Raw genomic sequence first — 16,490 nt, 5'->3', positions numbered from 1 at the left:
CTGAAGCTCTTTGTCCAGTAGGATATTGTGTATAGGGAGAATCTTACGGTGTTTACAAATGCGGACAAATAGTCGGCAGTATCCCTTTAAAGATAGCCTATTCAACTTTCAGTTAATAATTTGTGGGATTCTTTTTAGTTTTTCATTTGTAATAGAAATGTTATATGTTGCTTAACAATGTTTTTGGATACTAAAGTTGCTTAACAATCAAAAATAGAATACAAGGACAAAAATGAAGAAACCAAAATAAAAATATCAATTTTTTATTATTTATTCAGGCGATTTCACCTAAACCTCAAAGTCAGAAAAAAAATGAAGCTGTCATTAGCAGTTCTGCCAACACTCAGAAACCTGCACTGTTATCCTCAACTTTGTCTTCAGGGAAGGCTCGCAGCAAGAAATGCAAACATGAATCTGGAGATTCTGCTGGGTGTATAAAAGCCCCTAAATCACCACTTTCCCCAGAGTTAACACAAGTGAAGGATTTGATGCTTGTGTCTCAGCTTTCTTCTTCAGTGATAAATACAACTAGTGAGCACAGATTTTTCAAACATAGTTACCTATCCTGTGTGGTACATTAAGTATAGCTGATTGTAGTTATGTTGTATTTTTATGAAGTTGCTTTCTATTAAAAACTAAAACTTAAGTGGATATGACAGAGAAGGCTTGAAATTTTCAGGGGCGAAAATCAGACATTTCCTACTACTTTACTGTTGAGACTGTACTGCTGGTTCAGAAGCCATACGTTGAATCACACAAACTCCACTCTAGTTGGATTCTCCTCAGCTAATGATCCAAGTTCAGTGAGAGGCCTGATTCATTACAAAAACAATAACAGTAACAAAAAACTGAAAAAATTATATAAAGATACATAATTTTACTTAACTATTATTATTATTATTATTTTTTTTTTTGAAGCAGGGTCTCACTCGCACCCATTCTGGCTTTGAACTCATGGCATTTCTCCTATCTCAGCATCCCAAGTGCTGGGATTAAAGGTGTGTGCCACCATACCTAACTTTCATGCTATTCCTATGGACAGATATTACTATCCCCTTTTATCTGTAATCCTCTGGTATATTAGTATATTCTTGCAATATTTATAAGACTAGAATTCAGTCTAATTCTTAAAGAAAGGAGGTGAATGCCTCCTTGATTATAGTTTTAAAGACTTTACTCTTTTATTACCAATCTTTCAAGTGTTAGTCTGTTTTAAAAAGTAGCTTTTCAATGTGGGTGTGGCTCTATATAAAACAAGATTTATGTTGACCCTGATCTCTAAGTTTAGTTTCATACACTAGAGACATGAAAAAGCAATTATCTCGAAAGTCACTGGGTAAACAGTAGCTTTCCTTTGATCTTTGTACAACAAATGAATTTGGATCATGGTCAGGAAGAACCATCCACGTGTGACCTCCAGAATAAAGATGTTGGTATTCTAAAGACTACCAAATATGCCAACCTCTTTTTCATTCAGTTCCCATATTTTGCTGTCTTTATTTCATGTCCCCTTTTATCTGTAGTTTCTGCAGTGCATTTTATTCATTTTTCAATTTTGATGAGTTTTTTTGTTTCTAGTTATTTTTATAAGCCAGTAGAAATGAAAGGAACAGACTCAGAAGACTCAGGTGTTTTCTCATAGCCTTCATTGCTTATAACATTGACTGGCAAATGTCAGTAGTGGTAACTAGAGTGCCACATGACATTAATAAGCATTTTACTGCTTTTATATCTTTCTGTTTTAATCAAAATATCAGAAATTACATTTATTGCTATATATTTTTGTGACTATCTTTTCATTTTGATTGTGTAAAATTATCCTTAAACATCCAAAACATCAGCTCCTTTAGGTGACTTATTCCTTTCTAAGTTGGCAGAAGTATGTTGCCCTGTGTAATTGCCTACTGTATAGTCCTGTAGGTTCATATGCCCAGTAGAAAGATGAAATTTCAAAGTTAAGAAGAGATTTCCAAAGATTTGTGTTACTATTGTTAGGTGATAGTAAAAGACATAATTAGTCATTGGACAGCAAACAAAGGTACATATGAAGGCAAGAGTAGTGTTAGACTTCTAAGACTGTGTGTGTCCATAAGCATTTCAATGTGTTTGTATCAAACTTTTTGAATGAATCAGGCCCAGATACATATTTGAAAGAAGTCTATTTGGGAAATGAGTATGAGAACCATTATTTACATCAGTTTCCCTTTGGCAAGTAATGCAAAACACAAACTGTAATGTCTGTTAAGAATGCTGCCATCTATACCCTTGACTTTTTCCTATTAGAAGTTCTAAATTTATAATGTAGCAAAAGATTTATCCATCTTTCTCTCTCTCTCTCTCTCTCTCTCTCTCTCTCTCTCTCTATATATATATATATATATATATATATATATATATATATATATGAGAGAAAGAGGATTTTTTTTGGGGGGGGGGTTAGACTACTTTCCTAAAGCAGAAATGACAATAGACATGGTCTGCATTTAGAAAGAAACTATAGTCTCATGCTTGGGGGAGCTACCTGAAATCAATGTTCCATGTTACTGTCATTTAGTTCTAGTAGGTTCTAGATTCAAAATTTTTGTCTGTCATCTTTGTGAATAAGGCACAATTTTTGCCATTGATTACCTTTAGACATGCCATTCCTTGCGAATATCTTCAGCATCAAAGGGCAGAATATTGGCCATTTTCCTGTTTGTGTCCTTAAATATTATAAGATGATCCTGGTATGTATCTGCTTCGTGAACATTGAAGATCTTTTTCTAGGTCCTCCACAGCCAGTGAATCCCCCTAGACCTTGCAAGCATAGTGAGCGGAGAAGAAGATCTCAGCGGTTAGCCACCTTACCCCTGCCTGGTGATTCTGTAGAACAGCTTTCTTCTCCCTCTCCAGCCACTGATGGGAAAGTGTTCTCCATCAGTTCTCAGAATCAGCAAGAGTCTTCAGTACTACAGGGTAATGTATATTGATTTCCTATCGAATGAAACATAAAGGAAGATAAATAAGAGATAACCACAAAATATTATGAGACTTTTGCTTTCCTTCCATTGTCTCTTTGGACTCATGAGTACTTCATATATTCTACAAATATTTATTGAGTGCCTCATGCTGCTTAACTTATGTACCAGTGATCCACATTGATGTGCACTAGGCCAGTGCATCTATGTTAATATTAAGTTGCATTTTGTATTTTGTGTAGCGCCTCACATTGCACACGTGCCACCCGAGAAGCTGGGACCCTGTCTCCCTCTTGACTTAAGTCGTGCTTCAGAAATTGCACTTCCACTAGTCCCAGATTCTGCTCATCATCATGAGCATTCCAGGATGGAAAAGGGAGATGCACAGATGTTTGTACATCCTTCCTCTAAAGTAGTGGCCGATGGGAGAGGAGCTCCAGCAGCAGCAGGTAAAGAAGCTCATGCTACAAGTAGCCAGGGTCACTGAACGGATAGTGGGGGCAAACATGTTGGTCTTTGACTCTGTTTCACTTCATGTAGAAGTCCTTTTCTTGAGGACCTGTAGGTAGCATTTTTTTTAGAAGAGAGTGTCTGTTTTTAAAGTTCTTTCATGTGTCCATTTTCCTTACTCCATAGGCATACTTTAGCATGTAGAATTTTAGGTATCATTCATTGACATTTTCAAATGATGTTGTTTAAGTTCATTCTCCTCTTCCCTTCTCTTTACATGTCTTGTGTGGACATACTTCTTATCTTGTAACTATGTTCTTCTCTTTGCTTTCTGCAACTCTGATTTTGCTGGGGATAGGGAGTGATGCACACCTGTTGTCCTACCACTAGAGAAACAGGCAGGAGGATTGTGGTAAATTCAAGGCCATCTTGACAGCAAGTTTTCAGTCACTAGGGCTACAGACCCTAACAACTATAACAACAACAAATCAATAAGATGAAATGCTTATTTCTTCTAAATAGAAATTATTGGCTAAACATGATTACTGAAATTCTTACCTTTGACAAAAGCCACAAAATGCTTAGGTTTAAAGGCTCTAATAGGATTTAATTAAACACTTAAATTAATTATAATTGTATTACCTGTATCTTAAATATAATCCTGTGTTTTAGGGGCAGAATCTCTCTGTTGACAGTAATTTGTTTTTGGAGACTCAGATATGTAAAATCTGCTATGTTTAATATTTTTGATTGATTTTATTGTTCATAATTTTAAAACACTAGGTAGTATTTTTGTTAGGTTGATTTTTAAAACTCTGACAGAATATTAATTCATAGTTCTTGTGTATGGTTGCATCATTTTACTTAGATATTTTATATGACTATAACTTCATTAAAATTATATATACATATAAATATATAAATTTTTTAAAGGTAGGAAATGTTTTTCAAGTGTAGCTCTTTTCAATACATAGTTGTCTATAATTTTGTAACACTGGTCAAGGTTGGAATTTTTCTATATACAATAGTGTTTCCCTGGTTTTTTATTTACCTTTTTTCATTGTCTTAACTTTTTTAGGTGGTCTCACTGTGGCTGAGACTTACCTGGAAGTCACTCTGTAGCACAGGCAGGGCCTTAAACTCGAAGTGATTGTCCTACCACATCCTCCTAAGTGCTAAGGATTATAGCTAAGAACCACCTTGCTTGTTTCCTTTGTCTAAATACAAACAAGGAAAAATAAAAATAAAAGGCCATATCAGGAGTGTGTGCTCCCTTGATAAATTCCCTTGGAATCCTCATGATGCTACGGTGAATCACTTCCAGCAACTTCCCAACAGTAATCCTGCCCTAGAACTGAACAGGATTTGTCCAGTATTCAGTCCTGGACATGCAGTTTCTTTTCATGGAATTCCCACCATGCAGATGAAAGCAGCTCTTTATTAAGTTTTGATTTTGTTTAGCTATTGTCCATATTTAGACAAAAAGAAGTGTGGTTTTTCTATTTGGAGGAAACATTCTGGATTGCACTAGTGAGTGAGCTTAATATTAATAGCACTGTGGTTGGCAGTTTTGTTGACATCAAACAGATGCATGATTATAAGTTAGTTACTGAAAGAGTAATACACAATATTTGAGTGAGTGAAAAAGAGATTTATTTCCGTGACCCCCTTTGAATTTTTTGCAGGTGGGAAGGGAATGGAATTAAGGTCACATTCTGCTTAGTCATTTTGCTTAAAATCATGACTGTTTATTTCATTTATGTTGAACTCAGTGGTCTGCATGCTTTTCTCTCAATGTATATAATATTATTGTTTTATTTGAGTCCAGGCTGGTCTGAGACTCACAGTTCTCCTGTCTTGCCCTCCAGTGTACTGGGGTTAAAGGCTGTCACCTCTACATCTGGCTTTCTTAATGTTTTGCTTTTCTATCCTTGATACACAGTTTTCAGTATTTTTAAATGTCTGTCTGCTCTCCATGTTGTCTTATACTTAAAGTAAAATTCCAGATTTTTATTTCATCTATATATAGTTCTGTGTATACGTGGGTACACATGCATTTTATTGGTTGGTGTTCATCATAATTATAATGCTAAGTTGTGTAGTATTTTAAAAATTATATAGCAGTCATTACTTGTAAGAACATATATTAGTATGTTTTTTTTTCTTGAAATATTTTTGTTAATTTGAACTTCTAAGAAGCTTAGGCTGAAAAGAACATTAGTTGTTCCCTGGAAAGTAGGTTAGAAAACTTAGGTAACAGGTTAAATTTTGCTTTTAATTGTTTTTCCAATAGAGATAATGAGCTTACACTAATTTATCCACATTTTTCCACTGAGGGATGCCAGTATGACCAACTAAAACTTAGCAATCTGTTGCTGCCCATGAAAATAAAATTTTTAATGAATTATAAATTGGTTAATTTATAAAAATTATTTTATAAATTTTTGTAATTATAAAAACTGAAAATATTCCTAATAAGTAGCCTTGTTATCATTTTATTAGTAGTAGTCTTTTTCTAGCAGAGCTCATCAATTTGAGATGAGGTTACAACTTTAGGAAAATGTAGTTCCTTTAGTATCTGAGAATGCAGGATAGGTCAAATTTCTTAAAAAGGAGCATTTTGAAACAAAGAAAAATTTAAATGCCCTTAAGGCTGTCAGTACCTTAAAAGATACAAAGCACCAGGATGCAGAATCTGCCCTCAGGATACTTCAAATCTAGTAGAGTCAAAGCTAGTGACTACATTATAAATAATATTAACTATTTTTTTAATATTAACTATTTTAATGCAAGAGGTTGGTTCCCTGAGAGGTACAGAGTGTCATGGGGAATAAAGGAGGGGAGAATATTGTCTTCAGGATACTTCTTAAATGATGGTAACTGAGTTGGCAGACTGACCCCTTTGGGAGCACAGGCAGAACCACTTACCAGCCTTTTTTTTCCTTCACCAAAATCTAAATCCATCAAGTTTTATGGCATTCAACTTTTCATCTGTATGATATTATAATACATAATTTCTATATCACTTCCAGCTATGAAATCTTAATCATGCATGGTGTCATTAATCATTCATTTGATTGAAGTCTAAATTTGTTCTATAGAAAAAATCATGATAGGATAGAATTAACTTTCAATTTATAATTTTCTTTTTTAAAATATTTTATTAGAGAAAGAAAAAGGCAGACGTGCGTGCGTGCGTGCGTGCGTGCGTGGTGAGAGAGAGAAAATGAATATGAATATAGGTGCACCAGGGCCTCCAGCCACCACTGCAGACGAACTCCAGAGCTAACTAATTTGAAATGAGGTTACAGCTTCAGGAGTACTTAGTTCTTTTAGTATCTGAGAATGTAGACTAGATCAAGTTTCTCAAAAAGAGCATACAGGCTGGAGAGATGGCTTAGCAGTTACAGGTGTTTACCTGCAAAGCCTAAGGATTCCCCAGTACCCACATAAGCCGGTGGCACCTACGTCTGGAGTTCGTCTGCAATGGCTAGAGGCCCTGGTGCACCCATTTCTCTCTCTCTCTCTTTCTCTCTCTCTCTCTTTTTCTCTTTCTCTCCCTTGCTCTGTCCCTTTCAAGTAAATAACATATATATAAATAAATATATATATTTAAAGAGCCTGAGCCACCTTGTGCATCTGGCTGTATGTGGGTACTAGGGAATTGAACCTGGAATCTTTGGCTTTGCCAGCAAGTGCCTTAACCACTAAATAATCTCTCCAGCGCATCAATTCATAATTTTTAAACATTCTTAGAAAAGATATCATATTCCTAGCAACCCATATGTAAACAAAATTGGGATTAATTGGTTATATGAAAAACATACCTTCAATAATAAATGTTTACTTTTTCTCAGTTTTGAGTGAATTAGTACATAAATATCAAGAGATATTTACCTTTGTTGCAGACTATTTCAGTGTGTGTGGATATAAATATTGGAGTGATACCTCTTTGAGGACTCTACTTTTGCAATATCAAGTAGGTCTGGATGTTAGCAACTATTAAGTTTTAGATATATGTACTTTAGTTTTAGATGAAATCCATTAAGCTTGTCTTTACTAGGCAATGTTATTTCTTGAATTACCTTCTCTGTGGAGTAGATATAAATGAATGTTAATTTAAATTAAGATTAAGATAGTTGGACTGTTCTTACTGCGTCTTTGTAAAGAGCCTCTGAATATTTTTTGATTGGTTAATATAATACAGTTTGTCATCAAGGGTAGCCAGAGGTAGGTCCTGGGATTGGTCCGACAAAGGAGCATGACAGTATGGTGTCCACCCCATCTTACTGTTGCTGATTTTAAAATGGCATTTATTTCTATAATAGTATCTTATGTCAACTGTGCATTTACTGTTTAATAGCCTTTTACTAAAAATGTATTTTCCAGATTTTTTTCAAAATAAAAGTATAACTGGGGATTCTGTAATCAACCCCCACACCAAATGTTCATGGTGTCTCCAGAACCTAGATTTTCTGTGGTATCTTGGGGATTGCCTCTTTCTAGTCAGAAAATCTGATGTAGTTGAAATCTGTAAGGAGTTTGAAACTCCTTTGGTATTTCTATACTGTAAAGTTGTGGGTAAGCAAGACTGATCAGGGATCACTCTCCTACTTCAGTCAAGGTAGCCTTTTAAAAATCTTTGCATTAGGTTGTCACTGATGGTTTTTGTGAAGAAAAGCCTCTGCTGACAAAATTTAATTCACTACCCTCTGCACTGATATTGTAGTATTTATGTTTTCTGACTCTAGTACCTAGTGAAATAGTAACAACCTAGTAGATTTCTTATAAAACTGAATGTATTTTATTGAATTCTGGAAAAGGACTATTATACTATTACATTTTTTTCTGTTTATGTATACTTCTAAAAGTTTTGCTGATACTTCATACTGCAGATGTAAATATTTTAATATCTTTTTATTAAGTAGAAACTTTATGGATACATCATGTGTTGGTACCATCACTTCTCTCCTCCTTGCTCCCAGTCCACTGAGGGCCCTCCTTAGTGGGATTACTGCTATTTACCATGGAGTTGTGGGCTATGAGTTGTGAAAGCAGCAGTCTGTCATTGTAGGGAGGACTATGTTTCTGGATATTCCCTCTCAGCCTGTGGCTCTTGCATTCCTTCCTCCTCCACTTCAGCAAAATTCCCTGAGCCTTGGTGTGTGTTCTTTGTGTCTACTGTAGCGTTGAGTTCTCAGCAGCTTCTGGATTTCTGCTTTGGTGCGTTTTGTGTATCCTCAGTGTCTGTCTCCATCACCATGGCCCAGGTTATCAGGTTTGCCATGAAAGCTGCATTCTTGCTTATCTTACCAATTCTACTCTGTGGTTTCACCTGAGCCCTCACTGTTCTACTAGCAGTGGTTCATCTGCTGATAGATATTCTTGTCTTATTGATAGATTTTAGTTGTTATTTGTGTAAAACATTGGCGATCCTTGTTAAGTTCCCACTTTTGCTTTTAAAATTTTAACCACCATAGGGCTAGAGAGATGGCTTAGTGGTTAAGCGCTTGCCTGTGAAGCCTAAGGACCCTGGTTCGAGGAGTGAATCCCCAGGACCCACGTTAGCCAGATGCACAAGGGGTGCATGCGTCTGGAGTTCATTTGCAGTGGCTGGAGGCCCTGGCGCGCCCATTCTCTCTCTCTCTATCTGCCTCTTTCTCTGTCTGTCACTCTCAAATAAATAAATAAAAATGAACAACAAAAAAATATATATAAAAAAATTTAACCACCTATAAAATATAAAGGGTTGAGAGTCAGAAGTCGGTGGGTCTTGCTCTCCTAGAGTCTCTGGCTCACTGTCTGTTCTGCTCTGTCATCCTTGGTGCTTTGCAGCAGTGGCCATTTGATCTCCACCTGCCTGAGATTTCTGAAAGGAACCCAGTTTGGTGGTTCCCTTAAGCGTCTGCCCCACCTCAGATGATGTGTCCCAAGCTTCATTGCTGCTATACTTTCATCTGGAGACCAGTGGTTCTGATGAAGGGTTCTCCAGACTATAGTTACTGTGCCGCTAGTGAAGGCTTGGAAAGCATGTTCTATGGTACTTGATTTAAGAAAATCACATAAAAGTTGTGGGTTCCATGATCTAATAATTAGTAAGCAAAAGGATGTAATAAGTATGTTCAGTTGCCCAGATCAGTAAAGAAATTTCATTGTTTTTCTTTTTCCTGTTATATGTCTTTCCTTCTTTCTGTTGTGATAAATGTAATATTTAGTATTCTTATTAATCTTATTAAATTCTTACTGATCTTACTAAAACCTTATTGCTACTTGATTTAAGTAACATTTTAATATTTTAATATTTAAATAAAATACTTGAATGAGTTGAAAGGCTAGCTTCTTGATATTGTTGGTATAAAGTATACTTTACAAAAAAACCTAGTAAATGAAATTTAATAAAAATATCTTTTTAACATTTTATATATAATAAAAATTCACTAAAACAAATACCATTTTTTAGATTAACCCTTGACTAAAATAAGATATTAGTATCATGAAATATTGAATAATATTATAATCTTAGTTCAAGGTATCTGTACTATTTAGTTATAGAATTAGTGTGGTGCAATATTTACAAATTTTGAACTACTAGGTAATACATGTCATTAATACATGTCATTAATACATGTCATTAATGCAGAATATTATGTGTGTCTGTATGCTTATACTTTCACACTTCCAATTTTGGCTTCTGCTGATATCAAGCAGCATTGTTTTAGGCATCAGGAGGTTAAATGTCATCATAAAAGGCTAGATAATTAGTAGAAAACCAGAATGATTTAATATGAAATTGAATATGATTTCATTCACTGCCCTGAATAACATTTATGTCGAAGTTGTCACTGAAGTAGCAGTGGGACAAGGTCTTGCTACTCAAAGATTTCAGCGTCTTCTAGATTGTTTAAGGCCATGGTGCTGAAGTTCATCTGATGGCCAAAGACCTGTCCCTTCACTTTGTATGATTATAGCCATAGTTATACTATTTCTGGAAGGCTATCATCTCATATTATCTCACCACAGAAGAGGAAATAACATACTGAGCATTAGCCTAAGCATTTTACCTATTTTGACTAATTCATTCTTATAAGACTAGTGGTAGTACTCATGAATCCTTACAAGGACAGTGATGGGTGCTCAAGAATCCTTACAAGGACAGTGGTGGGTGCTCAGAAATCCTCATAAGGACAGTGGCCGGTGCTCAGGAATCTTTACAAGGACAGTAGCTGGCACACTTACTTGCACAGGACAGATATGAAAGCAGAAGCACAGAGACCCTTGTGACATTTTCCGATTATACACAATATATCACGGAACCAGGATTTGAATGTAAATTTGTCTGCAGGAATGCAAATCATCCTTAACTTTGTACTTTTCAAACTAACAAATCCCACTTTTTGTTACAGGTTAATGTGGTAAGATAATGTAAACCTGTGGGGGGGAACAGGTACCTTTATGTTAAGTTCTGTGAGTAACTGTAAAAATCCTGTGCAGTATGTTTCTCCTTCTGACTGAACTTGCATCTTTTACCCCTAATCCACAGGAATATCGAAAATGGAAAAAAAAGTGAAATTGGAAGAAAAAAGTTCCACTGCATTTGGTATGAACAGAAAATAATCTTTAAGCAAAAGACAAGAAAGCTCGATAGACAGAGGACAGTGTTTTGTCTCCTTCCTTCCCTGCTAGGGCTAGATACATGCCTAGATCATCTGCTTGTAGGGTCAGTCGTTTGTCTCCTCAGATATTCTGGTACTGGAGTGTATACCTTATACTCATATATGTAGTTTTTAAAAATATTTTTATTTGAGATAGAGAAAGAGGAAGATAGAGATTAAGTGTTCAGGCCATCTAGCCACTGCTTACTAAGTCCAGGTGCGTGTGTCTCCTTGTGCATCTGGCTTACATAGGTCCTGGGAAATTGAACCTGGGTATTTGGCTTTGCAGGCAAGTGCGTTAGCCACTAAGCCATCTCTCCAGCTCACATATGTAGTTTTAATCAGGGGATTTTCTGACATTCCCTGAGAACTTTTTTCTGAACATCTCCATTTAAAATTCTGGATGACTGTTCAACTATAAGCCTCAATTTACTATTATTAAGACTTAGAGAATGGATGGGACATTCAAGTAATTATCCTTTCTTCTTTAGAATGCCTTACAGAAATGGTACCACATTTTTCACAATATTTCTGTCTTCTATGGCATAAAGATTCAAAATCATGAAATGGTGGCTAATGATCTTAGATACTCTTTAGCTTAGATGACTGGATTGGAGGTCACTGAAAATTGGCACAATCTGGTAGGCAGATTATGAGCTAACCTGTTCTGAATCGGAACATTTGTTGCCACAATATGTGTGGTATTTTAATGTGAGATACTGTATTTGAGGAGATTGTTCTGTAATATGCATCTATTTTCCATTTTTTTGTGTGTGTGTGTGGTAAGCCCAATAGACTGCTTTTTTTTAAGCAAGAAAGAGAGATGGAGTGAGAGAGAGAAAGAGAGAGAATTGGCACATCAGGGCCTCCAGCCACTGCAGTCGAACTCCAGATGCGTGTGTCTCCTTGTGCGCATGTGCGACCTTGCGTGCTTGTGCCACTGTGCATCTGGCTTACACGGGGCCTGGAGAGTCAAACATGAGCCCTTGGGCTTTGCAGGCAAGTGCCTTAACCACTAAGTCATCTCTCAAGCCCACACCTATTTTCTGTAAGGCATATGTGACTAAGGAAAACAAATGCTTTGAAAAATTGGGGAACAAAACAGTAGAATCAAATGAGTTTTTTTTTTCTCCTTCATTCATGTATATGTAGGGAAGTGTTTTAAGTACTGAAGGGGTCATTTACGGACTGACTGAATTTATTGTGATTTTTTTCTGAAGGACAAAATCCATCAGTATATTTTTAAATTTTCTTACTAAAATATGTGCAAACGGTGATTCTCCTTGGTGAGGCCTTTTAAGTTACAGACTTGAACTTGCCCCATGCATATATCAGGAAATGTAGTCACATGTAAAGATGGTAACTACTGTCTCTGTTACTTTAAGTATAATGAGTTGGGGTTTTTCATTAGTGTTAATGAAGATCCCTCTTATAGTCCAATAAGCTAAGCAGGAGCTCCAGGCTCAGGATACAGCAGCGTTATTGAATCCATCGATGGTAACTGGAATAGCTGACAGAAATAAAGGACACTTTTAGGTGTCACACAGGACCTCCAGGGCCACTCACGATTAATGAAGCTTTTGTCTTTATTACTTAGGTAAAAGGAAGGAAAAAGATAGGGAAAAAAAAGAGAAGAGAGACAAAGATCACTACAAACCAAAGCAGAAAAAGAAAAAGAAAAAGAAAAAGAAATCTAAACAGCATGGTAAGTATGCTAAGATCTGTTAGCAATAGTATGAGTTTCTTTCAAAACTCTTTTTTCCTTTACTACAGTGGAAGAATGACATCCCCATGTTGTTGAAAACTGGAGTAGCCTTGTAGCTTTCTTTAGTCATTTCAAAAATATACAACTCTGCTCTATAAATTAATCATTGCAACTGATCAGCAGCTCATTTTCAACACTGTGGAGGACTAGGTACTGTGACCAAGCACTAGTCAGTGTACTGAAGAACTTTGTCTTAACCTAGAGTCTATAAAGACATCCTTAAATTAGCTTCCCACATGGAATGAGGAAAAAATATATTTTTGGAAAACATGAAAAAAAAACCAAAAAACCAAATTTTGCTACCATCAGTCTAAAGAAAACCCTAAAAGATATTCTGAAAGCAGAAAGATGATGGCAAGGGAGGTTTGAGATGTAAAAGACAGAAACTGTGATCATGTAAACAGTGGATCTGTGGGGGAAAGAACAAAGCACTAAAGACCCAGAGTGTGTGCCAGGAGGTGCATGCGTGGTGTCAGTGGCTTTCACCTCCTTGGCTCATGGCTAATGCTAACAAGTTACATCGGCTGGTTGTGAGCCAGGTATGTTGACTAACATCTATAGTCCTAGCATTTGGGAGGCTGAGACAGCAGGATTGCCACACATTGTTTTATGGCTGGTGAGGCAAAACACTGGGGCAAGGAGCATGTGGTGGAATAGTGTTGCTCACCTCATAGTGGTCTAGAAATACTGAGGAAGGACATGCCCTAGAGACTTGCTTCCTCCAGCAGCCCCACACAAGTCCATTAAGTGATGAATTTTTCAGTTAATCCACTGATGATGTCAGAGTCCTCATGATCCAGTCCCCTCCTAGACACTCTACCTCTGAACAGTGCTGCACTGGAAAACAAGTCTAATGTGTGCTTGTAGGAGACAATTTAGATCCAAGCCATAACAATAGTACATCAGAAAATCTAGTTGTCATTGATAAAATCCATGTGAAATCCAGAAACTGAGAGGCAAAGGAGTGCATCACTTCAGAGGAAGCATGGCTCTGTCAACCAGTGCCTGACTTTCAGCCTTACAAAGTTTTTTAAAAAAGAATTTTTTTTTTGTTTTCTTTTTAATGTATTTTATTTATTTCTTTGAGAGAGAGAGAGGAAAAGGTAGAGAGAAAGAATGGGCGTGCCAGGGCCTCCAGCCACTGCAAATGAACTCCAGATGAATGCGCTTCCTTGTGCATCTGCCTTCATGGGTCCTAGGAAATTGAACTGGGGTCTTTTGGTTTTGCAGGCAAATGCCTTCGCCACTAAGCCATCTTCTCCAGCCCCCAAAATTTGTTTTTTTAAGCCACCAAACTTTTGGTACTTTTTGGAGACCCCAGGGAAACTAATACAGCTCCAAATGCAAATAAATGATTTAAGTAACTGCTACAATGCAGCAGAGTGCAATAAGAAAGGATAACCACCAGTTCTCCTATTAGTTAATGCTAAGTAAATCTGTAGAGTGAGAAGAGGTCCTGGCACCCCCATACACATACGTGTATACATACACAGACACATCTGTGCAAATCTATTTTTAGTCATGAAGAGAATGAAAAGTCAACCTACAAAGCATAGGAAGTGATTGTATCACAGACACCTAATGAAAAGCATTTTCTTTTAAAAAAAAGTTTCATTATTTGTGTGAGAGAGAAAGAGGCAGATAGAAAGAGGGAGAGGGAAAAAGTATGGGCACGCCAGAGCCTCCAGCCACTGCAAACAAACTCCAAATGCATGTGCTGCATCTGGTTAATATGGGTACTAGGGAATTGAATTGAGTCCTTAGGCTTCTCAACTACTAAGTCATCTCTTCAGCCCAAGCATTTTCAAATAAACAAGATTCAGTCGAGCCAAGCAAACAAGTGTAGTTCACTTCCACGAACTGAGCACTCGGGAGACTGAGGCAAAGGCATTGTGAGTTTGAAGACCACATGGACTACATAGATATGTCTGGGCTACACAGTGTGACCTACATGAAACAAAGGAGGTGACAAGGATGAAGGGGAGAGTGGACAGAGGCAGGTGAAAAGAAAAGAATGGACACCAGATTTTAACAGGTGATTCACAGAAGCTACAACCTTTCTCTAATAAGAAGGATATGGTGGGATGGAGAGATGGCTTAGCGGTTAAGCGCTTGCCTGTGAAGCCTAAGGACCCCGGTTCGAGGCTCGGTTCTCCAGGCCCCACGTTAGCCAGATGCACAAGGGGGCGCATGCGTCTGGAGTTCGTTTGCAGAGGCTGGAAGCCCTGTCGCGCCCATTCTCTCTCTCTCTCCCTCTGTCTTTCTGTGTCTGTCGCTCTCAAATAAATAAATTAAAAAATAAATAAATAAATAAATAATAAAAAAAAAGGATATGGTAATATACCTAATCTTAGGAGAGGGCTGGGTAAATACTTTGTGAACCCAGCAAAGTATATTTTATACTGGTCGTAGTGGCAAAAATTACAAGGTAGGTAACATCAGGTGCTGCTGAGGAATGGAGGCAAGTGTGCTACTTCTGTAGAAAGAGGTTGAGTGTCTGCACATGGAGAGACATGTGCCATACAACCTAAAAAGTTCCTGAGGAAACTTCCCTGATGGAACCAGAGCATAACCCCATGTATTAGCAGTAGTAGCAGCAGTGCTAGCAGTAAGTCAGACATCAGTTCTCCAGGAGAAGTCACTTGTTCCTGCATTGGGGTCCCAATCACAATGAATTAAGTCTACTAGAATTTCAGGAACAAAGTGTTTCTAGACATCAGATCACTGAAGAGAAACTGTCCATTTATGTAAAGATCACAAAGTTGACATGCTAAGTAGTGTGTATTTTTAGGGATTTGTGTAGGAAAAGCAAGATTATGAAAAACGAGATTCAAGAGAGTGGGGCCTCAGTGGAGAAGGGGCAGAACTCTTCAATTCAGATAGAAAATGGCACAAAGGACCCTTTGACAATAATACTCTCCTAAGCTGCTTGATCTGTACCTAAGCATCTTACAGTACAGATACTCTTCACACGCATAATTTCCGTATTCATTAACCCTTTAATAAAGCTATTTAAACAATACAAGCCCAACAAGTAGGGTCATAGAAGGTAGTCAAGATTGGGAAATTCTTCAGATCTCAACTTCACAAATCACACCTAATATTTCCACAGGACTACAGCACTCCCACACTAATTTAAGCTGCCACAGGAAATTTAAAGATGCAGGATTGAAGTAAAGTAGGCAAGTTTGAAACCACTTTGCGTGGAGTCTGAAAAGTTCTAAATACTCCTGTTCACTTTTCCCTCAATCCTGCCTCCATCTATGGCTCCGTAGAATCCAAACCAGAGATAACTTCAACTTAGGAGATAGGAGCCTTGTACACAAACATTAAACTGCTCCTGAGTACTAAGCACCCTCTGTGAGCTGTGGCATAAGTTTTAAACTGGGTAAAACTGTCAGATGACTGCACCTGGCATATCTCCAAGTGCTGGGTCTGGCTGGGGAGCTCAGTGGAAGTCTTATTTATACCTAATTGCTGCATTACTGTGCTAGGGTGTGCTTTAGCATTTAGTAGCAGGCACAGGAACACCTGGAAAAGAGGTAGGGCAGGTAGGAGAAGTGTGGATAGAGAGGGCTTGTGAGATGCAACAGGTGGTAACTGGAAGGGCGGGAGAGTATTCAGGATTATCAGAGGAACACTTGCAAAGAAAAGCTGCTCCTTGGA

General features: G+C 37.3%; 1 protein-coding gene across 1 annotated transcript in view; it reads left to right on the top strand.

Moving 5' to 3' along the window:
* The window catches only part of Phf20l1 (PHD finger protein 20 like 1), a 78,250-nt gene that overhangs the window by 35,366 nt on the left and 26,394 nt on the right, over window positions 1-16,490 (top strand). The window contains exons 10-14 of the mRNA XM_045142704.1: window positions 279-531; window positions 2,767-2,955; window positions 3,200-3,406; window positions 10,948-11,004; window positions 12,657-12,764. Of these exons, the coding sequence (XP_044998639.1) occupies window positions 279-531; window positions 2,767-2,955; window positions 3,200-3,406; window positions 10,948-11,004; window positions 12,657-12,764 (814 nt within the window). The remainder of the gene's footprint in view (window positions 1-278; window positions 532-2,766; window positions 2,956-3,199; window positions 3,407-10,947; window positions 11,005-12,656; window positions 12,765-16,490) is intronic.

The sequence above is a fragment of the Jaculus jaculus genome, chromosome 2 (assembly GCF_020740685.1).
Source record: "Jaculus jaculus isolate mJacJac1 chromosome 2, mJacJac1.mat.Y.cur, whole genome shotgun sequence".
Lineage (NCBI taxonomy): Eukaryota > Metazoa > Chordata > Mammalia > Rodentia > Dipodidae > Jaculus > Jaculus jaculus.
Note: the sequence above shows the minus strand (reverse complement) of the source record. Positions and strands in the feature narration are given on the sequence as shown.